This window comes from Barbus barbus (genome assembly GCF_936440315.1).
Source record: "Barbus barbus genome assembly, chromosome: 42".
Classification (NCBI taxonomy): Eukaryota; Metazoa; Chordata; class Actinopteri; order Cypriniformes; family Cyprinidae; genus Barbus; species Barbus barbus.
Window position 1 is genome coordinate 982,661 of NC_136720.1, and position 24,079 is coordinate 1,006,739.

General features: G+C 40.1%; 1 protein-coding gene across 6 annotated transcripts; it reads left to right on the forward strand.

Annotated features, from left to right (window-relative positions):
• The first annotated feature begins 1,069 nt into the window (after positions 1 to 1,069).
• On the forward strand, positions 1,070 to 24,032 carry LOC306861568 (uncharacterized protein). Of its 6 annotated transcripts, XM_079403922.1 has the most exons (24): positions 1,130 to 1,353; positions 1,442 to 1,537; positions 1,895 to 2,019; positions 2,520 to 2,612; positions 2,687 to 2,827; positions 2,903 to 3,000; positions 4,134 to 4,466; positions 6,326 to 6,412; positions 6,485 to 6,556; positions 12,904 to 12,996; positions 15,565 to 15,675; positions 15,750 to 15,851; positions 15,968 to 16,060; positions 16,135 to 16,236; positions 16,333 to 16,425; positions 16,503 to 16,604; positions 20,547 to 20,639; positions 20,714 to 20,815; positions 20,916 to 21,008; positions 21,343 to 21,456; positions 21,529 to 21,639; positions 21,716 to 21,789; positions 23,238 to 23,266; positions 23,541 to 23,974. In XM_079403922.1, the coding sequence occupies exons 1-24, from the start codon at positions 1,206 to 1,208 to the stop codon at positions 23,697 to 23,699; spliced, it is 2,664 nt and encodes an 887-aa protein (XP_079260048.1). In that variant the 5' UTR covers positions 1,130 to 1,205; the 3' UTR covers positions 23,700 to 23,974. The 6 variants fall into 6 exon arrangements, with proteins under 6 accessions (XP_079260050.1, XP_079260052.1, XP_079260048.1 ...); XM_079403923.1 differs by lacking the exon at positions 2,520 to 2,612 and having other exon boundaries at positions 23,541 to 23,798; XM_079403924.1 differs by lacking the exons at positions 16,333 to 16,425; positions 16,503 to 16,604 and having other exon boundaries at positions 1,070 to 1,353; positions 23,541 to 24,032.
• The last annotated feature ends 47 nt before the right edge of the window (positions 24,033 to 24,079 follow it).

The following is a 24,079-nucleotide window of genomic DNA, read 5'->3' on the forward strand; positions in this document are numbered from 1 at the left end:
ACCATTTTTCTCTAAGAAGGAACATAGTTGTGATGATACTACCTTTTCCCCAAACCCCAAACTCCATCCAACTTATCCACGCTCAACAGCTAATCTATCTCTTACTTTATTAAACCTAGTGAGACAGACCAAGAAAGAAAGGGCCACTACATCTACATTTTCAACCTCCCGTCTCCAAATCAACCGTCGTATCGAATCACGCTGCTTATTCGGCGGCAGACGGGGCTCAAAACAGTGAAATATCACTATGATGTTTTCTCTGTGAATATGTATTCAACTGTAATGTATTTCTGTGATCTGCAGCTGTATTTTCAGCATCATTACTCCAGTCTTCAGTGTCACATGATCTTCAGAAATCATAATAATATACTGATTTACTGCTCAACAAACATTTCTGATTATTATCAATGTTGAACACAGTTGTGCTGCTCAATATATTTGTGGAAACTGATAAATTTTATTTTTCAGGATTCACAAATGAATAGAAAGTTCAAAAGAACAGCATTTATTTGAAACAGAAATCTTCTGTAACATTAGAAATTAATTTACTGTCACTTTTGATCAATTTACTACAGCCTCGATGAATAAAAGTACTCATTTTTATAAGAAAAATCATACTGCCTAAACATTTGAAGGCTAGCGTATATAAAGTCAATTTTATATCCATTAATGGATTGCATCGTGTCGTGAAACACGTTTGCACATTTGTGATGGCAAGAAATGTTCTATTAATATTTGTCCTAAAACTCCTAATATCAGGGTTGAAAAAAACAAAACAATCAAAAATGCATGCAAAAATAAAATTAAAAGAAATCCACAGACTCATAGTGGGAATGTGCAACTTTTTTGTATACAAAACAGTGTAATTTATTATTATTTATATATTTAGGACCAATAAACAAAACAAAGCTAGGTATAGAAATACTAAACATGGTTTATTTCCCAACTCAACATTTATGTGTATGACATTTGAAACTTCAAACAAAATGAGTAAATATATTAACTAACGATTCTCTAAATATGTGTATTTGTGCAGTTTCCACTACTTATTATTATTAATAAAGAGCAGTTTATTCCTCATATAACGTCGCTGATGGCGTCGACACCGCTCTGTCCAATCAGAGGCTGCGCCTGCCGCTGGGCCCCGCCCCCTGCTGCAGTGTGAGGAGCGCGGGAAGCGCGTGTGGAGATAAACTCTGGTCAGAATGAGCGAGTCCGCGACTAAAGAGCGCTTTCTGAGCGACGAGCAGATCATCAACCGATGGAGCTTCGACTATTATGTGTTCAAGGCGCTTCAGGCCTTCAGAGACGCGGACTACACGGCCTTCACGCACTTCACCAGCATCATCGAGAGTGAGTCACAGTTTGTTTACATCCGCGCTAGCATTAGCATTAGCGCTACACCTGTGTGCTGCTCACTAATGTCCCTGTGTCGTGTCAGATCTGGTGGTCAGACCCGTCGACGGACACAGCGACATGATCGTGAAGCTGCGCTGCATGCAGTTCCTGTCCCGGATCAACAACGGAGACAAGCTCGGTGAGTGACCGGAAGTCACGTGCGCTCCGGTCTCGTCCAAATACACACTTCAGCTCTTATATAGTTTCCGTGTCCGTGAGAAAACTGGCAATGGCCACAGCCAAAGACTGTAAATATACAGCGTCTGTATTGATGGAGAATTAGTTAAAATCTACAAAATGATCATTTTTACTGGACAATAAAACTGTTACATATACAAAACATTGTTATTGTGTAATTACCATAAAACATATAATGATTCAGTTTACATCACCTTGAATTAAAGAAGAGAAAAATCATGATACACATTTTTATTCCTCATTGTGTAGATTATTATTTACATTATTAAAAGTTGAATCGTTGGCTTTGGTGTTTCAGATCTGACGTTTGAGGAGCCCAAGACCCCTCTGGAGTCGGCCCTGAGCGTGCTGGAGAGCATCTGCCGGGACATGAGCGTCCCCCAGCGGGAGCAGGAGCGCGTCCAGCAGGCCATCATCCAGACGGTCAGACACTAAACCAGCTGCGTTCCTCTTCTGCAGTATTACACAGAACTGACCCACGACTTCAGTCATTATAAACGCAACTTGATATTTTATCATTTCAAAATATAAAGCAAAACGTACAAATGAATGACTAACAAGCTAATAAGTGCTCCTCTGCTGGTTATAATGCTGATTTGATGTATTTTGTTTTTATTTTAAATGAGTGTTTGTTTACCACAAAAAATATTTTGGTCATCCCATTAAAATAACATTTATTTTTGATCGTTTGTTAGAGCTCTAAAGAGCTGAAAACAGCCGTGTGAGTTCTTGAGAGTCTTGAATTGCGCTCTCAGAAGGTTGTACAAATCCTGAAATGAATAATGCAGTAATAATGTTCGTTTGCCATTTGATGTTTCTCATATGCAACAGAAATAGCAGCCATTGTGACCGCTGTTAGCAGAAAAACTGGTGTCAGAATGTGTTGATGTGGTGTCAGTGTCTCTCTGTCTGTCTCTGTGCAGCTGATCATGGTGTGCATCCGCGCCGGGGAGTTCGCCAGGGCCGAGGAGGTGCTGCTCACACACTTCAGCGACGCCACAGACTCGGCCGGGAAGGTGAGGAGCTGACGGAGCTCCTGTGTGCTGCTGTGTCTCCGGTCTGTGACGTCTCTCTCTCTCTCTGTGTGCAGAGGAAGCTGCTGCTGAGCCTGATCCGGCGCCGGCGCTCCTCTCACTCCGTGCTGCAGCTCAGCTCGTACGCAGACTTCAAGCAGGACATGCTAGACTTCATCGAGCGGCTCTACCACGTCCCCGAGCCCTTCCTCCTGCAGGTACATCACCGCTTCACTCGCCCCGCTCGCCTCAGACGCTCCTGCCTCTCCTCACCTGTGTGTGTGTGTGTGCAGATGCTGAAGCGCTCCGGACATCCCGCCGTCAGGTCTGAGCCCGTCACCTCATCCTCACAGAACAGACAGAAGACCTGCACTGCCGCAGAGGATCATGGGTAAACGCACACAGAACTAGTGCTGTTACTGAACACACTACTACTCATTCAAATACAGCTGCTGCAGAGATTAATACTGTATGAGAAACGTGAAAACAAATTAGAAATTTATATTATAATATGGACATTGTTATAATATAAATAAATGAAATGAAAACTGAACATATAAAAATAAAAGCTGATTTGAATAGTACATAATACTAAAATAATATTTAAAACTTAAACGATCGTTATAAATGTTGCCTTAGCATCTAAAAATAGTACACAAATATTAAATAATAATATTAAATGTTACAATTATATTTATTCATATAACATGTATACTGTATATCAATATATAATAATTTATATTATACATGACATAAACAGAAAAGCCCATTGAAAATATATGAATAAATTCTACCACTTAAAAGCTTAAAGGCCTTGGCAACTAACTGAAAAAAGTACAAAAATAACATTTTGATAAAATGAATAGAAAAAAAATTGAAAAGAAAAGCACACCTAAATGACTAAAACTCAAACTGTAATTAAATGAACTTGAAATATAAAAAGATAACTGAAAATATGAATACAAGCAATAACTAATAATTTGAGAGAAGCACAATTACTGAAGCCTTGAAGCTATGAAAGGAAAAACCTGTTCATTCCTGTGCATTACATCTGTCTAATAAAATATAAATATTAGAGGAAAAAAACTAACAAACATAGTTAAAAATCCTAAATGAACATTAGAAATGCTGTCTGGTAACTCTGAAAATATACAGAAATGACTAAAACTGAAATAAAATAAAGCTTAATGGAGTTATTTAAAGAAAAAGAATGTTACTAGTAATTACGTTACTTTTTGTCACCTGGGTTGGGCTTGTTTATTTTAATTTTTAATAACAGAAAACCCAAAAGTTGTATTTTTGGCAGTAGTAAAGGCCCTTTCACTCAGTCTCTGCTCTTACTCCTGGTTTCTCTCAGCACAGTGAAGGGAGAGCTGTCAGTCAAGACATGGGAAACTGCCCTTGCTTATTTCGTATCATATTGCTTATCTGGTATTGCTCGTAATGCATTACCCCCAGCACTGATGAACAGATCCTGTGCTAGTGTGTAACTGTGAGGTGTGTGTGTGTGTGTGTGTGTGTTAGCGTGGTGTCTCTGCGTCCCGCAGCGCGTCTGAGTCTGCGCAGTCTACAGCAAGTGTACGGCGTGCTGAGCGAGCGCTACAGCGTCAGCGTCTCCTTCACGCAGCTACAGCAGGAGCTGGAGGAGCAGGAGAGGCCCGAGCCGGCCGGCCCCGAGCTGCACCTGGCCCTGTCCGAGACGCCCCTGGACCGAGAGAGCCAGCTGCCATACGCCGGCATGACCATCTCACGCCTGGTGCAGGAGGACGACAGCCAGCTCAGTGATGAAGAGGAGGAGGAGGCTCAGAACCACACCAGCGGCGCTCAGGAGGAGACGCAGATCAGCTCGCCTCACAGGTCACTGACCGCCACATGCTAACAGCCCAGCTATAACCGGCGATAGAGCGACGCGTGGATCAATACTGAGGTTTTCTGAATGCATGGCGATTCTCTCTCGAGTCGATTCTGAGCTCAGTTTTGAACAGCAGATGACTCCGTGTGCTTCCCGTTCCTTACACACACTACTTGAACATAAAATAATTAGGGGTGACCCTGAATAGTCTTAGATTTGATGCTTGGATAGGAGGAGCCTGATTCGATACCAATCTCACAGTCCAATATTTGCGGGGTGTTATGATCATTTTGGCTATATGATGATTTCACACAGAACTACTGGTTTTCTCCAATTAAGTTAATATTCAGCCTATTATGATAATGCTGTAAATAAGAATCTGAAAAGGAAGCTTTTAATAAATATTTCAACGTGCGATAGATTTAAGTTTCACTTTCCATAATCCGTGACCGACAGAGGAGCATCTTAGCAGCAGGGATTTAAATCTTCAGCAGGACTCAAACTGACTCAGGCAGAGTGGCAGACTGGGGTTTTTCGATCAAGTAGGGTATGAGTGATTTCAGCCAGTTTATATATATTGTGTATATATTATTTATCTCATATAAGATGCATTTGGTTGAGTTCTGCTGCAGTAAAGTGCTTCATTATAGTACTACGGTGATTATCTCTTCAGCGCGAGCAGGACAAACAATGCAGAATATTAATAACTATGACTGGGACTGTCATATACATAACATTATAATGAGAACACTATTATAATAACGAGTTTAGTTGCCTTGTTTCTGCACGTTGTTGCGTGATGAGCGCGTCCCCAAAAGGAGTTCATTCAGAGCCGCAGACACGTTCATGCATTCGAGGCGTTTGTGCAGATATATAAGTCGTAATATAACGTTATGTTGTATAAATAATGAAGCGTATTCTAGATGAGATGAATGTTAAATCCCACTGATTAAAAACCTGCTATCAAATGCTTCATTCTTCTGGTCATCTTCAATAACTTCTGTCATATATATAACGTTATAATGAGAGCACTGTTGTAAAAAATGCTGTGAATTCTTAGGGTTTCGCTGACGTTTAATGTTAACTATCTTTTAATCAAAACATGATTTTTGTATCTGCGAGGCGTCCGTTACACATTTTCCCTGTGTGTTAACATCAGTAATTATGACTCTCTTGGTAATGTATTTTTCTCCCAAACATATGATTCAACTATCAGTCAACTATCAGCAAGATTCAACAATTCTGATTCAACTATGAAAATCCTCATTCTAATAATCATTCATGAAGTTCAAAAAGGTTGAAGCGACAGGTGGCTCTCACGAGGTGCAAGTACATTTACATTCAGTCATTTATCAGATGCCTTTATCCAAAACCACTTACAAATGAGGAGAATAGAAGCAATCAAAACCAAGAAAAGAGCAGTGATATGCAAGTGCTGTAACACGTCTCAGTTAGCCTAACACAGTACACACAGCGAGGTGGCTTTATTTAATTATATAATAAATAAAAAGAAAACAAGATAGAATAGAGAGCCAGTGTTAAGAGGCCTTTTTTGTTTGTTTTTAAAGAAAACGAGCAGTTTGAGAAGGAATAGAGAGTGCAGGTGTTAGAGGGCTTTAGATGTTTAACTGCGTGCATTAATCTGCTCTTCTTCATGAGCATATGAGTGTGCGGTTAAAAACTAGCCTAGAGAGCCATCCGCTGTTAAAAACTGAGCTCAGAATCCATTCCAGAAGACATTCGGAAGATCATCCCTCCTCTAATAACCATAACCACACAGACAAACGATTAAAACAGAATAGCTGTTATTGTTCTGATCTCTCTTGTGTTGTGAGCTCTTCTCTAAAGTCTGTGTGTGTTTCAGGATCGTCATTCCCAGTGGCCCTGAGGTCCAGATGTGTCCCAGCAGCCCTCCGCCTGTCAGACACACATCCCCACAGAACCACAACAGGTTCAGCAGCAGCTCACATGACAGATCATGTCTTTATGTGTCCAGTCTCTGACCACAGTGTGTGTGTTTCAGTGAGGGTTCATCAGCTCAGATCTGCACTCCTGCTCGTCCCAGCAGACGCTCAGACACACACAAACACCACAGGTGCGTTCTGTCTATATATATATGTTATATCAGTCACTATCACACTCATGTCATGGATGATGGTCACATGACTGACCGAAATAATAATAATAATAATAATAACTTTATTTTTATATAGCGCCTTTAAACAGTTTCTCAAAGCGCTTCACATAATAAAACGAAACAAATAAAAGTACAACACACAAAAGACAACTAATTAAAAACAGACTAAGATATCATTTAAAATCAAAACAGTCAAGAAAAAGCTAACCTAAAAAAATGAGTTTTTAAATAAGACTTAAAAATGCTTAAATTCTGAGCATCTCTAATTTGTAGAGGGAGTACATTCCAAAGCCTGGGAGCATAGGAAGAAAAAGCCCTGTCCCCTACAGAGCGCATCCGTGTCTGAGGAACTACCAATAAACCAGCTTGTGAAGATCGTAAATGACGCTTAGGTGTATATAAAGTTAAAAGAGCAGACATATATTGAGGGGCCAGACCATGCAGTGCCTTATATGTGAGCATAAGAATTTTAAAATCAACTCTAAACCTGACCGGGAGCCAATGCAAAGACTTGAGAATTGGTGTAATATGCTCATTTTTTCTGGCACCAGTCAGGATCCTAGCAGCGGAGTTTTGCACATATTGCAATTTATTAAGTGTGGTTTTAGGAACCCCAGCAAGAAGTGCATTACAGTAGTCAATGCGAGAAAAAACTAGGGTGTTTATAAGCCTTTCAGTCACAGGAAGGGATAGCATAGAACGGAGTCTCGCAATATTTCTGAGATGAAAAAAAGAGTTTTTGACAATATACTGCACGTGATAGTCAAAAGATAAACTCGAGTCAAATATTACTCCTAAATTTTTTAATTTAGGCTGTGACTCCAAAACAGAACCATCGATGTTTAAAATTATTGAACCAGTTTTACGAAGCTGATAAGAAGTGCCAATAAGCAGGACCTCAGTCTTATCATTGTTTAGACAGAGGAAATTTTCAGACATCCATATTTTTATCTCAGAAATACAATGTGTTAAGAAAGGTACGTCCAAATTTTGACCAGGCCTAGAATGAATATAAATCTGAGTGTCGTCTGCATAAAAATGATAGTTAAGCCCAAGTGATCTTAAAAGCAGACCGAGTGGAAATATGTAAATGCTAAAAAGTAAAGGGCCTAAAATTGAACCTTGAGGAACACCCGTGCGGACAGAGCCCATCTCAGACCTTGAACCATTCATATAAACAAACTGTTGACGATCAGTGAGGTAAGATCTAAACCAAGTTAAAACAGTCTCAGAAACACCAAAGACAGTTTCCAGACGTTTAAGTAAAACAATATGATTAACAGTATCGAAGGCGGCACTAAGATCAAGAAGAATAAGAATGGAGAGAGAGCCAGAATCTGAGGCTATTAGCAGATCATTAGTGACCTTGACCAAAGCTGTCTCAGTACTATGAAATTTTCGGAAGCCAGACTGAAGGGGTTCAAAAAGATTATTTACTATGAGATGATTGTGGAGCTGCAAAGCAACAACACGTTCTAAAACTTTAGCAAGAAATGGAAGGTTTGATATAGGACGGTAATTATTCAAGTTATCCAAGTCAGCATTATGGTTCTTTGGAACAGGTGTTAAAGCAGCAGTTTTCAATGCTGCTGGTACAACACCAGTACACAGAGAATCATTAACAATGCTGAGAACAGCTGGACACAAAGAGTCAAAACAAGACTTAAATAAGCTTGTAGGGAGGGGATCAAGAACGCAAGTGGTAGCTTTCATACCTGATACCTCCCTAATAAGCAATTCAGAGTCAATTTGAGAAAAAGTTGTGAACAATGTGCCATGAAAGCAAGACGAGGAAACTGTAGAAGATGGAACAGGTACAACTTGGATAAGTTTGTAAACGTTGTCAATTTTGGAACTGAAAAAATTAAGAAAATCATTACACAACTTATTTGATACAGGTAGAGAAATACCATCATTAACTTTGAGAAGTCTGTTAATAGTATGGAAAAGATGCCTGGGATTACTTTGATTATTATCTATAATCTGAGAAAAATAAACAGATCTGGCAGACTCAATTTCAGTTCTATATTCCCCCAAGTGGTCTTTCCAAGCTTGATAAAATACATTCAGACCTGAGACACGCCACCTGCGCTCCAATTTACGACAAGCAACTTTCTTAGAGCGCAGGTCGTCATTATACCAAGGGGCGGAACGAGCAAAAGAAACACAGCGAGACTTGAGGGGAGCAAAATAATCCAAATTAGAAGCAAGAACAGTATTCAACTGCAGGATCTTATCTTCAAGAACAGCTGATGGAAAAACACTAAGAGAGGAAACAACAGTGTCAGCAAAATCAGATGAGTTAATTGATTTCCATTTACGGAAATTAACAGTGTGTGATAAAGTAGTACAAGAGAGAGACATATCCAGATTAAAAAAGATTGCAAAGTGATCAGAAAGACCAATGTCCACAGAAGACAGCTGTGAAACAATTTCATCAGTTGCAATCACAAGGTCTAATGTGTGACCTTTGTTGTGTGTCGGGCCGCTAACAAGCTGTTTAAGATTAAAACAGTCCAACAAAAATAGAAAATTCTTTGTCAACATACAGTCATTTTGGTCAATGTGAATGTTAAAATCCCCCAAAATAAGGATGTTCTTGAATTTAAAACACAGTATGGACAACAAATCAGCAAACTCAGACATAAAAGCTTCATTTGGCTTTGGTGGTCGATAAACAGTAGCAATGGTAATTGCTTTAGGGGCAGAAATGCTCAGAACAAGGCATTCAAATGATGTGAACTGTGGTACGCGCACAGCGCTGATGTTGAATTGCAGATTATAAACCACAATAATTCCCCCACCTCTACCAGTAAGGCGCGGGAGGTCAAACAGTCCATACCCCTCAGGAGTAATCTGGTTAAAGAGGAGGCCATCATTTTGTTTATGCCATGTTTCAGTTAAAAACAAAAGGTCCAGTTTTCGATCTGCTATGATGTCCGACAGAAGCAGAGCTTTGTTGTTTACTGAGCGCGCATTAAACAGCGCGACATTTACACGGCTCTGGCGCACCACAGAAGGTAACTTCGAACGAACAAGTGAAGATAAGTTGCTGAGGACCGCACCAGTATAAGACGCTCGTTTAGTCTGTCGCCGACTTACAGGAACGCAGATGTTGTTAGATGTGGAAAGGCAATAACTGCGTCCTAGACTCCGATGTAAGTACCGTCTTTGTCTCAACATCATCAGCAAATCATCAGCAGCAGCATTTCTATTGATGTTTCTTTAGGTACTAGAATTAATTTTTAAAAGGTAGGGCTGCACCGATGCCACTTTAACTGTTTACTGATCTGTTATGATCATTTTGGCTGTATGGAGGTGCTCAATGTCTGATTTCACACAGAACTACGGGTTTTCTCCCAATAAGTTAATATACAGCCTATTATGATAATGCTGTAAATAAGAATTTGAAACGCGTAAAAAATATCAATGGTAACAGTTATTTCAAACCTAATTAAAGTATGGAAACAAATCAAGGTATGTTTGAAAATTCCAGATTTCTATCAGGATACCCTGATCTGTAACCATCATGTTTTCCCTCCGGGGTTACAAGATACGATCTCTTTTCAATGGAAACATGGGTATAGTAACAAAACAAGATCTTTATAGGGAAGGTACATTTGGTTCCTCTGAACAACTAAAACAATACTATGCTCTGGTTCCTGCTCATTCTTTCTGTTATAAAGTCAGAGACTTTGTTAGGAAGCACATTTCAGACTGAAGTTCTGAATTTCTATCCAACTTTAGAGAGTATTGTTCATGTGCACCCTGCTGCGAGTGGTACTCTGTCAAATGTTTCAAATTATTTGTATAAAAGGTGGATAACACTCAGAGAATAAAACATGATTGGGAAGAGGACATGGGTTTTAATATTCATGAAACGTGGGATGAGTGCTTGAGAAATGTACATGCATGCTCTGTAAATGCTAGACATAATTTGATTCAGTTCAAGGTAGTTCATAGGCTTCATTAATCTATTAAAACTTCATCATTTATCCCACGGTTTCCCCGCTCTGTAATAAGTGCAAAACGTTAGAGGGCACCCGGTTTCATTCTTCATGGTCATGTAGTCAAATTCAGCCAATTTGGAAATGAATATTTAAATTTCTAATTTCTTGGAGTCCGAGCCTTGTATTGGACTTTTAGGTACAGAGAATGCCTTTTGTAGTAAATATCAAACACAGGCCATTTCACTCTGCACGTTGTTTGCAAAAAAACTGGTCTTCCAGATGTGGAAAGCAGATTCTGTCCCTACTTTTGAGATGTGGGCAAGAGAACTGGGAAATATGTTACATTTGGAAGAACTGAGATTGATATTAAAAGATAAGTTATCCACTTTCATCAAGATCTGGAAACCAATAAGACTGTTCTTACAGGCAGACTGAATATATTGGATTCATCTCTTTTAATCAAACTGTCTGAATATACACTATTTGGATAGATGTTGCCGTCCATTAGGGTAAAAAAGTTTATTTACACTGATGCTCATGTACAACATCCCTGATTGTAAAGCACTTGAAGTAACCTTCTACACCTTTTTTAGTTTTTTTGGGAAGGGTGAGATGGTTTAATGTATACCTTTAATGTTCTTGGCTCCAAAGTCATGTACAGTGTTACAGCTAAACGTGTTTGATGTATTTTTCTGTATAGTACCTATTTATGTGACGTGTGTGTGTGTTGTTTCAAGAAAATTTAAATAAAGAGATAAAGAAAAAAAAGAATCTGAAAAGTAAGAAGGTTTAAGTAAATCTGTGAACATGCGTGAATAAATCCAACCACTCCTATAGATTTAAAGGGATACTCCACCCCAAACTGAAAATGTTGTCATTAATCACTTACCCCCATGTCATTGCAAACCCGTAAAAGCTTCGTTCGTCTTCAGAACATATCATTTAATAGTAGACACTCAAGTACTATAGAAACATATTAGCTGTGCTCCCACACATTTATTTAGATAATTATGGGCCATTATTCGAAGCATAAACCATAAGATATGTCCACCCTGTTATGGACACATACATTACTGTTAAATACGTTTTCATTGCAAAAATTGGATGCAAATGATATTTTCTGAAATGATGTCCCTTTCCTAAACAGGGTTATTTGTTTGCTTTCAAATCATAAATGCATAAAAGATTTTATGTAAACCATGTGTTTTTAAAGAAACTCATACACTTCACACATGTATTTTTTCTTATTTGGAGAAAACTGATATTTGGATGTAGTTTTTTGTTTGCATGTGGTTGCCCCCACACCTAGCTATTAAACACACTGGATTATATAGAGATGATTGAATTATTATTGTAACATATCAAGATGACAGGGTGGACCAGCACATGGCGGTGGGATACATAATGCAGAACACACAAATCATGACAAAATATGAAAATGAAACATTTATTCAGCTTCTATAATATAAATATAATTACATCCTCAATCACATTGATATACCGCCCCCTCCCCATTAACTTTCCTTCAGTCCATCCTGTCATGCATCTGTCCAATCTATCGAGTCTAGCTGGACAGTTTGATCTTCAGTTAGCATATTAGCTTACAAAAAACGGTGACTGTGACTAAATATTTGGTCTGGTTGCTGAAGAGAATTTGGTAGATTTAAACTTGCATATTTTGAAAATACTGTATTCTATTCACTTCTGACATATTTTATGGCGACAGGGTGGACATGTTAAGCTTGGGAAAAGCAAGTAAGTGCTTATTACCAAATGATCAAGACACTCAAATTGAGTTTAACAAAAAGTATTAATGGAGAACAAAACATTTTAATTTTATGATTTGACTATTCTACTCTTTCAAATTTAATGAGTAGTGCATGGGACAAAGCAAAATAGCAAGCATCCTCTTACACAAAACTAAAAAAAAAATCTAGCCAAGAAATGCTTTTATGAATATAAAAACTTAGCCTAATATAACACACCCTTTCATAGTCATTTTTATGTTACGTTATCATGGCATACGAGTTATTTACAGTGATATTGACCCGTGTATTAAAAAACATAACATTCTGTGGTTTATTTACCATCGTTTAAGGCCATTTGGTGATTTTCATCCTCATACAGTAACCAGCAACATCCACCCCTTCCTCTTCTCATCAGAGACATGAGGTGCAGCTCTAAGCAGTCTCTCGACAGCAGTGATTGTAATGATTTTAGAGTCGCTCTCGGACCGTTTTAAACGCTTCCACACTGCCGTCATGTTTGCTGCGTTATAAAGAGTGTGCAACTCTCACTCTACGCTGAGTGCTATTGATCTCCTCACGTCATTGTTTGGATCTGTGTGATCTGCAGGATCGTTCTGTCCAGTGATGTGGAGTCTGAGGATCCTTCTCCGTCCAGCAGACGCTCATCCAGACACAAACAGCAGAAGAAGAGCGATCACAGGTGAGGGCTGGGACTCACAGGAGCTCACACTCATAGCATCAGCATCTGATCAGCTGTTAGTACAGCTTCTCATTCAGCTTTAATGAGGTTAATGCCGCTGGTGTTGATTGTTCAGTGACTGTATTCAGAACCCATCCTTCAAACACAGTGCTAATAATGTCAAACTCCAGTGACGAGCCTCGGGAAACGGCTGGACTGATGCAGGACAGAAGGTGTTTGAACAAGAAAATGTTTTTTCAGACCTGTTCTAGCAGTCAGCATCAAGTGCCATATATCATTATAAACAAGAGAACTTGAAGTTTCAGTCTAGCTCATTTAAACTCCATATTTTCCTTTTGTTTTCTCTAAGAATGAATGAATTTCCAAAATTTTAAGAAAAACGCAAGCAACAATTGGGTGTTATTTTTACTCTGTGCTCAAGCTGACACACAGTACTGGATTTGTTTTCTTTAGAAAGTTGTATCTGGGTGTTTTACACTTCCAAATAAAATTTTGTCCACAAATAACATCCCCAAAGCAAGTTATAGCCATTTATTGCAATATTGTTATAGGCGCTTATCTGTGAAAAACAGGTCTATTTAGTGACTAACAATATAGATGTGTCATGAAAGTTTAGGGTGTAAAGTGAAGTGAAGTGACATACTGCCAAGTATGGTGACCCATACTCGGAATTCGTGCTCTGCATTTAACCCATCCAACGTGCACACACACAGCAGTGAACACACACACACACACACACACACACACACACAGCAGTGAACACACACACACAGCAGTGAACACACACACACACACACACACACACACACACACACACACATAGCAGTGAACACACACACACAGCAGTGAACACACACACACACAGCAGTGAACACACACACACACACACACACACATAGCAGTGAACACACACACACAGCAGTGAACACACACACACACAGCAGTGAACACACACACACACACACACACACACACACACACAGCAGTGAACACACACACACAGCAGTGAACACACACACACACAGCAGTGAACACACACACACCGTGAACACACACCCGGAGCAGTGGGCAGCATTTATGCTGCGGCGCCCGGGGAGCAGTTGGGGGTTCGGTGTCTTGCTCAAGGGCACCTCAGTCGTGGTATTGAGGGTGGAGAGAGCGCTGGACATTCACTCCCTCCACCTACAATCCCTGCCGGCCCGAGACTCGAACCCGCAACCTTTGGATTACGAGTCCGACTCTCTAACCATTAGGCCACGACTTCCCCCTGAAAAGAAAATGGAATCAATGTTATATAATAAGAAAACACAGTAACAAGTGACTTTTTTTCAGAGAAATATATTTTCAATCTGAGTATGAATAATAAACACAAACCGTGCAGCTAATAGTGAAAACAACTGCACAAATTCTTCTGCAACAAAAATATTGACACACTACACACAAAATGAGCGAGAAATATAGAGTGCAACAGGAAAAATAGTTAAAATGATCGTTATGAACTATATTAGAATTATTTACATAATATAAATGGATGGATCCGCTGGCTGTACTCTGCACCAGGACATGGCCTAGCGACGCGGAGACATGAATCCCAGTGCTTTAACTGATATGTACCGCTTTTTCATCCTTGTTTTTCTACTCATTCGTATGTTTTCTGTGCTTTTTCAGAGAGTGCTCTCATGCTAATGTGTTATTGTGTGTTTGTTTTTATGCTCGCACGACACACTTTGTTTATATTTCCAAAGAAACATCCTAAATGGTGGTTCAAAAGACCTAAACCTTTGTTTAATGGTTGAATGTGTGACAGTTTGAGCCAATCTGGGCACGGGGGGTGGGACTAAGCCTCAACAATCATTTCTGTTTGGCTCAGAGGGACGAAATGCATTGGTTTCTTCTGACGAATCAATGTCAAAATGTGATGACGTAATCACGTACGCTACGGAGCCTGTGAATATCCAACTGAGACAAATGGAGAATCTCTGCTTTACGACACCTTTTAAAGCATTCAGATAGGATTAGCAGTTCAAAAGTTATGAAAGATTTAAGAACAATAGTTATTTTTAGCTGCGGGCGGCTGTCTCGGCCTTTGAGGGTTAAATCGTGTTTATAAGTGCCAATAAGTGCCATAATGGCTCCCTGATGCCCGCATTTTATAGACAGTATAATTACCCGACGATATAACTGCGAGAGAAAGTATTTAAATATATATTTTCCTTCTTGCTGTGAGTTACTGAAATGAGCCGCACTGTGAAACAGCCAATCAGAGCAGAGCTCATTATTATTCATGACCCTTCCAAATAAGCCAATAACAGGCCGTTTCATTCTGGGGAGAAATCCTAGGGTTGTAAATGGACATATAAAACCGTTTCTGGAGATTTTATTTGCCCTTACCTAAGCCACATACCTTCTGTGTAGATATCAGAGAACAATTTAAAATACTGTATCAATGCATTCTATGACACCTTTAATGACTCTCTGTGGTTTGAGTGAAAGCTGCGAGATTCAGACAGCTGTAAATACTAGTACTGTGATTTCACGTTTGTGTGTGTGTGTGTGTGTGTGTTTCAGTTTGTCTGAGTGTGTGATGATGGAGGTGCAGTGTTCATCAGCTCAGGTCTCTTCTCCCGCTCGTCCCAGCAGCAGCTCTCCGGCCGTCAGAGGCACACACAAAAAACACAGGTGCCTTCATCTCTCTATCTCCTCCTCAGACGTGTGTGTGTATGTTTAGAGTCACTGAGTGCTGTCTCCTGCAGGATCGTCCTGTCCAGTGATGTGGAGTCTGAGGATCACGCTGCGTCTCCTCCGTCCAGCAGACGCTCATCCAGACACAAACAGCAGCAGAAGAGCGATCACAGGTGAGGACTGGGACTTTTTTCCCTGCCCTACCTCATATGTAGCTGTTCTCATTGCTGACTGCAGTGTGTGTGTGTGTGTGTGTGTGTGTGTGTGTGTGTGTGTGTGTGTGTTTCAGTGTGGGTGAATCGGCGGAGATCTCGACTCCTGCTCATCCCAGCAGCCCTGCATCCGTCAGACGCTCAGACAGAGAGACACACAAAAAACACAGGTGCCTTCATCTCTCTATCTCATCCTCAGACGTGTGTGTGTATGTTTAGAGTCACTGAGTGCTGTCTCCTGCAGGATCGTCCTGTCCAGTGATGTGGAGTCTGAGGATCACGCTGCGTCTCCTCCGTCCAGCAGACGCTCATCCAGACACAAACAGCAGCAGAAGAGCGATCACAGGTGAGGACTGGGACTTTTTTCCCTGCCCTACCTCATATGTAGCTGTTCTCATTGCTGACTGCAGTGTGTGTGTGTGTGTGTGTGTGTGTGTTTCAGTGTGGGTGAATCGGCGGAAATCTCGACTCCTGCTCATCCCAGCAGCCCTGCATCCGTCAGACGCTCAGACAGAGAGACACACAAAAAACACAGGTGCCTTCATCTCTCTCTATCATCATCCTCAGACGTGTGTGTGTATGTTTAGAGTCACTGAGTGCTGTCTCCTGCAGGATCGTTCTGTCCAGTGATGTGGAGTCTGAGGATCACGCTGTGTCTCCTCCGTCCAGCAGACGCTCATCCAGACACAAACAGCAGCAGAAGAGCGATCACAGGTGAGGACTGGGACTTTTTTCCCTGCGCTACCTCATATGTAGCTGTTCTCACTGCTGACTCGGGGTTCCCGCGGGTCCTTAAAAAGTCTTTAATTGTACAAGAAAATCTTAATCATGATTTCAAGAGGTCTTAAATTTGGGTACAGACCAGAATCGCGATACAGCTTAATGTGACGATTAAACTTCAAAAGGCTATAATTAAACTATGAGCGCTGCATGTTTCAAAGTCCAGTGCAATGCTGCTGTTACCGTGGAAGCTGTTCCGAAAGCGCCTCCTGCTGGCAGAGAATGAATGTGCATGTTCTATAAGGCTGCTGTTGTGAGCAGTGTATTCATGCAATACCAGAGGCTGTAGTTTCAGAACTGGATTTATAGGACCCTATAGTTTTTAGTTTTTATTTTTTATTTTATTTTATATTTAAATTTTTTGTATGTATTATGTCAGATCTTCCAGCCAGTTTTACAGTTAACTGTTTTGCACAGCTAAGTAGGTTAAATGGAGATTGCTGACTCCCTCTCAAACAGTTCATGCTAGCTCTTACATTAAAAATAAGATGGAAAGATAAAAAAAAATTAATAGTTTCCATTAGGGATGCACAATATTGTAATTTTGCCTATATCCGATATGACAATATTTTTCCACTCATTTTTGCCGATACCGATATATTTCCTTTTGTTTGGAAACAACACCAAGTCTCTCCTGTGCAGAAATTATAAGCAAGATATTTTTAACTTTGGTTAGTTTTTAACAAGAACTTATTTATTAGAATTAAATAAACAACAATGAAGTTTTTTTGACAGTACTTTGAAGCTTTGAAAATAACTATAAACTATATCAATCACTGCATTTCCCCCAGAAAGATGCAGTGTTAACCCTAACATTTTATTTTAAGATTTAACATTTGTAGGCGGTCTAAAACAGAAGAGTTGTAAAAATTCTGAAAATCTTTTAGAGCTCATGATTTGTTTAAAAAATAAAACATAGTACACATTTAATAATGAATAAATCAGTATATATAAAATTATTTAATTTACAGGTGTTATGTTTGTGATTGAGAGAATTTTTTTTTCCATGTAAACTATAGCTTATGACCATTAAATTAAAACATACTCATTATTTTATGACATCAATTACTGCTTTATTTAATCAGAAACGCAGTCAAAATGTTATTTGTGTAGGCTATTTTACTTTTAATTTAATTAGAAGTAGGCCAACAGTGCCCCCTACAGATTAAAAATCATCATTCAGACAAACCTTTGCTTCAAGAATGAGCCACACTGCTGATGTGATCTAATTAATAGCACACCCTGAGCACATGTGAGTTAACGTATTCCTCTTATCGGCAAGACATATCGGCATAATTTTTCATATCGGGCCGATGCCAATATTTACATTTAAAGCCATTATCGGCCGATTCCGATATCAGTCCGATAATATCGTGCATCCCTAGCTTCCATGGGTCTAGTCTTTGCATCTGTTTGTTTGATGTTTGAATCAGGTCTCCTCTGTTGGAGTAGATAGCGCTGTCCCAAAAAATAGGGTCCTATGCTCTAGAACTGCAGCCTCCGGCATTTCAGGAACATTGGGTTGTTTTTGTTCAGACCAATGTGAAAATCAACCCATGTTTTTACCCTGCAAACACGCAGAGCTGTAAATGTGAACTGGTGGATCGATAAGAAGATAACTCATTATAAAAATCTAAACAGTAAAATGTGTTTGTTAATATAATAATTTATTGATAATGTAAAGGATTAGCCCTTATTTTAAATTAGCTTTTAGGGAATCTATTCTCAAGATTCGATATTGATATTTACAGGATTAATCGATATTAATCAAAACGTCCAACTTATATCTTGTTAACGATACCTCATTAACGACTTGTCCAGCAAGCATTAAAATCAGTACGTTATCTCTTAATAACTCAGTTTTATTCCCCGTGGCCACGTCAATAACACAGAATTGATTAGGTGAATTTTGAGCATAGGTAACGCGATCTTTGGCAAATAGTTTAATACTTGAAAATCACACAGCACCAGACAAAGATTTCTTAATAAATCAAAGTTTATTTACTACTCTACACAACTACTAAGCTAAATAACACAAACAGAATGCGTAAACACAAACACACACATTGCAATGAATTGTTTTGCGATGAAGAGAGTTTAAGGTTCTAATGCTCGTTTTCAAGAATGCTCTAACTTCAGTCTGAGGGATTCACAAGCAGGGAACTTTACTATCTTTACTCTTAAAGATGAGTGCAACCAGTTTCCAGCAGAATTAAGAAGATTTGTTTGATCGTACTTGCTTTAAGCTGAGTTTCCGTTCCTTACCTGGTTGAGGGAGCCCCGGGTGCGGATTAGCTATTGAAATCGCTGTTGCGTGATGTCACTGGGGATGCCCTCTTGCGATTGGTTGGTTTCTCTGTGACGTGATGACGCTCTAAGGAAGTCTGTTTCACTTCGTACGGCTTCAGATGTTAAAGTTTCTTTAGAAGTTTGACTAAGTCTTGGCTGGAAGCGCTTAACAGCGAGATCAGAGCAGGAGCCGAAGGTTCAAACAGCGCGCGCACAAGCAAAGAGAACAGAGCACTCCCAAAGTTGGGTGTCTGTCTTTTAACGGGCTGACCTCAGTCCACCCCTTTTGCTGTTTGATCCAATCACAAGTGTCTCTGTAGGGCGGAGCCCCGCCCCGCACGGCTGTTTTCCACGCATAAATCTGTTGCTGCATTATTTAATAAAATAAAGAGCATATTTTAGCAGATTCCTATAAGTGTTTTCATCATACATTATGATGAGAGGTCCATTTTCATCCACAACTAGCTTTCATTCGAAATCAAACACAAAGTATTTTGCATACCCAAAGTACATATAAATTTGATCTATTACGCGGTTAAGGCATAGATTAAACTATCCTAAATAATCACAGCAAGCATGTGAAACTAAACAATAGTGATCGGGAAAAATTAGACATCAAGAGATTACAACAATACCATAGATCCCAATAACACAGCAAGCTTAATTTCATGAAATACTACCTGAATATATATTGTAAATATATTGTACTTTTGAGTATATTGCTTTAATAGCAGAAACAATTATACTTTGTTCTTTTTGGAAGTTTTAAGCAAGGTTTGAGTCTCTTTGTCTGTTAATAAGAAGAAAAGGAATGTGAGATGTGAGCGAGAGAAGAGTTGTCCGGGGTCATGAGTGTCCCGTTGGACATGTATCTGTGAGACTTCAACGTCCAGTCTCATCATAAAAACATCTCTCCTGCTTGATACAATCATTGAATTTATGTGTTAATGGTCAGGAGATATCGGGAGGGTCGGTGCTGCAGGCTTTCCAGACACCAAGGGTTTCGTCCTGTTTCTGGTTGAATTATGCTTTAGTGATAAGAAACAACCGTGAAGTCCCGTTTTAAATGCATTCCAGATTTTTCCACACATATGCCCCTTTGTTTTAGGGGTCTCGTGAGACGTTAAGGAGAGCAGAGCAGGATGCTTGAGCGCGGCGCTGGTCGTTAATGAATGTTATGGCCACAGATAGTGAAAAGAGCAACTTCCTCCGCAATGTTGCAGTGCTGTTAATAGACCTGTGTGTGTGTTCTTGTTTTCGACCAAGTTCTACAATAATAAAGTTAATGTAATAATTAATACTTGTGACTCGTCCATTTAAATTAAAACTTAAAAATTGGTTTAAAGGCTGAAATATGAAGTGTATCATTTTATAAAACTTTGTTTTTGTGAAAACTTCTATCTGAAAATCATGTAAATCATGCTTTTTACAGTTTAATAGTTTACCATAGACATTCCCCTACCCCGCTCATATGGTATTCATTGTATTTGTGCAGGTCTTTAAAAAGTCTTAAATTTGAGCTTAAAAATCCTGCAGCAACCCTGTGACTGCAGTGTGTGTGTGTGTGTGTGTGTGTGTGTGTTTCAGTGTGGGTGAATCGGTGGAGATCTCGACTCCTGCTCGTCCCAGCAGCCCTGCATCCGTCAGACGCTCAGACAGAGAGACACACAAAAAACACAGGTGCCTTCATCTCTCTATCTCCTCCTCAGACGTGTGTGTGTATGTTTAGAGTCACTGAGCGCTGTCTCCTGCAGGATCGTTCTGTCCAGTGATGTGGAGTCTGAGGATCACGCTGCGTCTCCTCCGTCCAGCAGACGCTCATCCAGACACAAACAGCAGCAGAAGAGCGATCACAGGTGAGGACTGGGACTTTTTTCCCTGCCCTACCTCATATGTAGCTGTTCTCATTGCTGACTGCAGTGTGTGTGTGTGTGTGTGTGTGTGTGTGTGTTTCAGTGTGGGTAAATCAGTGGAGAACTCGACTCCTGCTCGTCCCAGCAGCCCTGCATCCGTCAGACGCTCAGACAGAGAGACACAGGACCAGAGCAGGTACAGGACACCTGTCATTCACACACACTGACAATGTACTGTAGAAAAGTGCTGCTGTGTGTGTGGGGGGCGTCATGTGATTAACAACATGTTGATTTCTCTGTCAATTTAAAGGAAGATTTGGTTTCAAACGATTGAAGCTCAATCGAACCGCATTAGTAAAAAAACAACAACTCACAACCTTTAAATATATGGATTGACATTGAAATCTACAAATAGATGCTTAAATGTGAGTTTTGGATGTTTTCTTTCCTTTAGTCTGAAAGAAGACATGTCAAGTGGTTTTGCCTGTGGAGTGTTGAATTGAATAACTGCCTGTGTGTGTGTGTTTCAGTGAGTCTGAGTGTGTGATGGAGGTGGAGGATGGAGGTTCATCTGTCCAGCACTCAACTCCTGCTCGTCCCAGCAGCAGCAGCCGCTCAGCCGCAGACACACAGGAGCAGAACAGGTGTGTTTCTGACTGTACATCCTCCTCCTCACAGCTCTGGCGGGGCGTGTGTGACGTATGTCTTCTCCTCAGGAGTGTGACCGTGTCCAGTGAGTCTGAGGATCACAGCTCGTCTCCTGCAGCGCAGACGCACCGCCGCCGCAGCAGCTCTCCGTCCTCTGGAGGAGCTCACAGGAGGAGGAGGTCCGTGTGACTGGAGCGAGTTAGTGTGTGTGTTTGACACGGACTGACCCTGTGTGTGTGTGTGTGTTTCTCTCAGGGCCCGATGGCAGGACGTGTCCGGGACGCATGAGAACTGGAGCGACGAGGAGTCACTGTTCAGCGCCACTTCAGGTACACACACAGCGTCTGGGGCTGAGCCATACTGATATCAATGATTATCATTGCTAATGATGATTAGACGGTGTTTTGTGGTGATATTTTGATGATATAGTGTGTTTTGAGCTGGTTTTCTTCATATTCTGTGCAGTGCTCAGATAGAAATGTACTGATACTGTATTTGACACCTTAAACTGATTTACAGGAGAAATTTACCTTTATAGGGACATGTTTTTCTAACCTTGTTAGAAGTATGCATCTTTTGTGTTATAAGAAGATACTTTCAAGTCACTGTAGACCAGGGTTCCTCAAATCTTACCCTGGAGGTCCAGTCTGCTGCAGAGTTTAGCTCCAACCCTGATCAAACTCCCCTACCTGTGATTCTCTAATGATCTTGAAGACTCTGATTAGCACCTCAGGTGTGTTTGATTAGGGTTAGAGCTAAACTCTGCAGGAGTGGGCCACATTTGAGGATCCCTGCTGTAGACTGTTACTAATCAAAGGAAATCAGTATCAACAAAATCCAGCTTTGCACCTGAAGCAGCAATTAAATGCATTTACAGTAAAATTACGGTTTCATTAATAATGGGTTACACTTTATTTTAATGTGTCCTTAGTACTTAAATGTATAATTACACTGTAACGAGTAATATTAATTAACTGCATGCACTTACTATAGGGTTAGGGTTTGGCTTAGGGTTACTTGCATGTAATTATGCATAGTTTATTATAATTATGTAATTATGCAATAGTAAGTGCATGTAACATGTTAAAAATAAAAAAATATTGTAAAAGGACATAGTAAAATAAAGTGCTACAAAATAATGCCAGGAGATTATTTAAAAAATAGTGTTTTAAATATTAAAATAACAAAACAATATTTTAAAACATGAAACTAAAACTGGTAATGAGTGAGTCATTGAATTATTCACTCAACTGATTCATTTCAACAGCTGATTGATTCAGGAACGAAGCAAGTGACTCCTTATGAACGGATCGTTGAATCATTGATTAGTATAAATGCAGATTCATTCAGCAATGATGTAACACTGTTGCTCAGATGCACAACAGTGGTTTGGATCTGTTTTCATCAGTGAAATACAGCAAAATTGACAGAAAACAAACAACGTTGTGCTTAAAATGGAACTTATTGAATTGTATAAAATATGTCGTATCTGTGCAGTTGTGCTGATATATCACCACTCTTGCTTGTGTGATATTGCTAAAACATTTCTTACAGAAATAACTTGTGTGGGACATTTTTGCTCCGTATTTTGAATTTCATTGTAGTCACTGTATTGTAATCATGCAGTGGAAGTAGCACGTTTGTATTTGTGCACAACGAGTGACTTGATAATGTCAGCTTCCACATCAATTATCATAGAGGATGCGTATCACACACATGCGTGACAAACCGCTGCTGTGATCACTCGCTCACGGTTCTGCTTCTGTCTCTGTTTCAGGCCGATCCAGTAAGAAGTACAGCAGGAAGGTGTGTATGTGTCCGTCAGCCGCTCCTGTGTGTGTGTGTGTGTGTGTGTGTGTGTGAGCGTGCACTAACGTGTGTGTGTGTGTGTGTGAGCGTGCACTAACGTGTGTGTGTGTGTGTGAGCGTGCACTAACGTGTGTGTGTGTGTGTGAGCGTGCACTAACGTGTGTGTGTGTGTGTGAGCGTGCACTAACGTGTGTGTGTGTGTGTGAGTGTGCACTAACGTGTGTGTGTGTGTGTGTGAGAGCGTGCACTAACGCGTGTGTGTGTGTGTCAGATGTGGACGGTGCAGGAGTCGGAGTGGCTGAAGGAGGGAGTGCGGCGCTTCGGCGTGGGACACTGGGAGAAGATCCGCTCCTCATTCCCTTTCACCGGACGCACCGCCGTCAACCTGAAGGACCGCTGGAGGACCATGCTCAAGCTCAGGCTGGTGTGACCCACACACACCTGTTTTATCATGTTCTACACTCATGTTCCTGTTTTAAAACAATGTGTTCAGCTTGTGTTCCTTATTAAACGTTTGTTCTGTTCGTGCAGCGCTGCTGTCCTCATTCTTGTGCACTCACAGATTTGAGCAGTGCTTCATGTAGTGAGAATCAAATCAATGAGGAAATCTTTGTTTATTATATACATAATGTGTGAAACTTTTGAAAAAACTTTGAATATTTTTGTTGCATAATATTCACAGAGTCTGCTTTTATTTGATCAGAAATGCAGTAAAAATGGTTATATTGTAAAATGTCATTACAAAATATACATTTTGAAAGGGATTTTAGTGGTTTTGATTTAGTAATTAAAATAAAAACAAAATTGTGA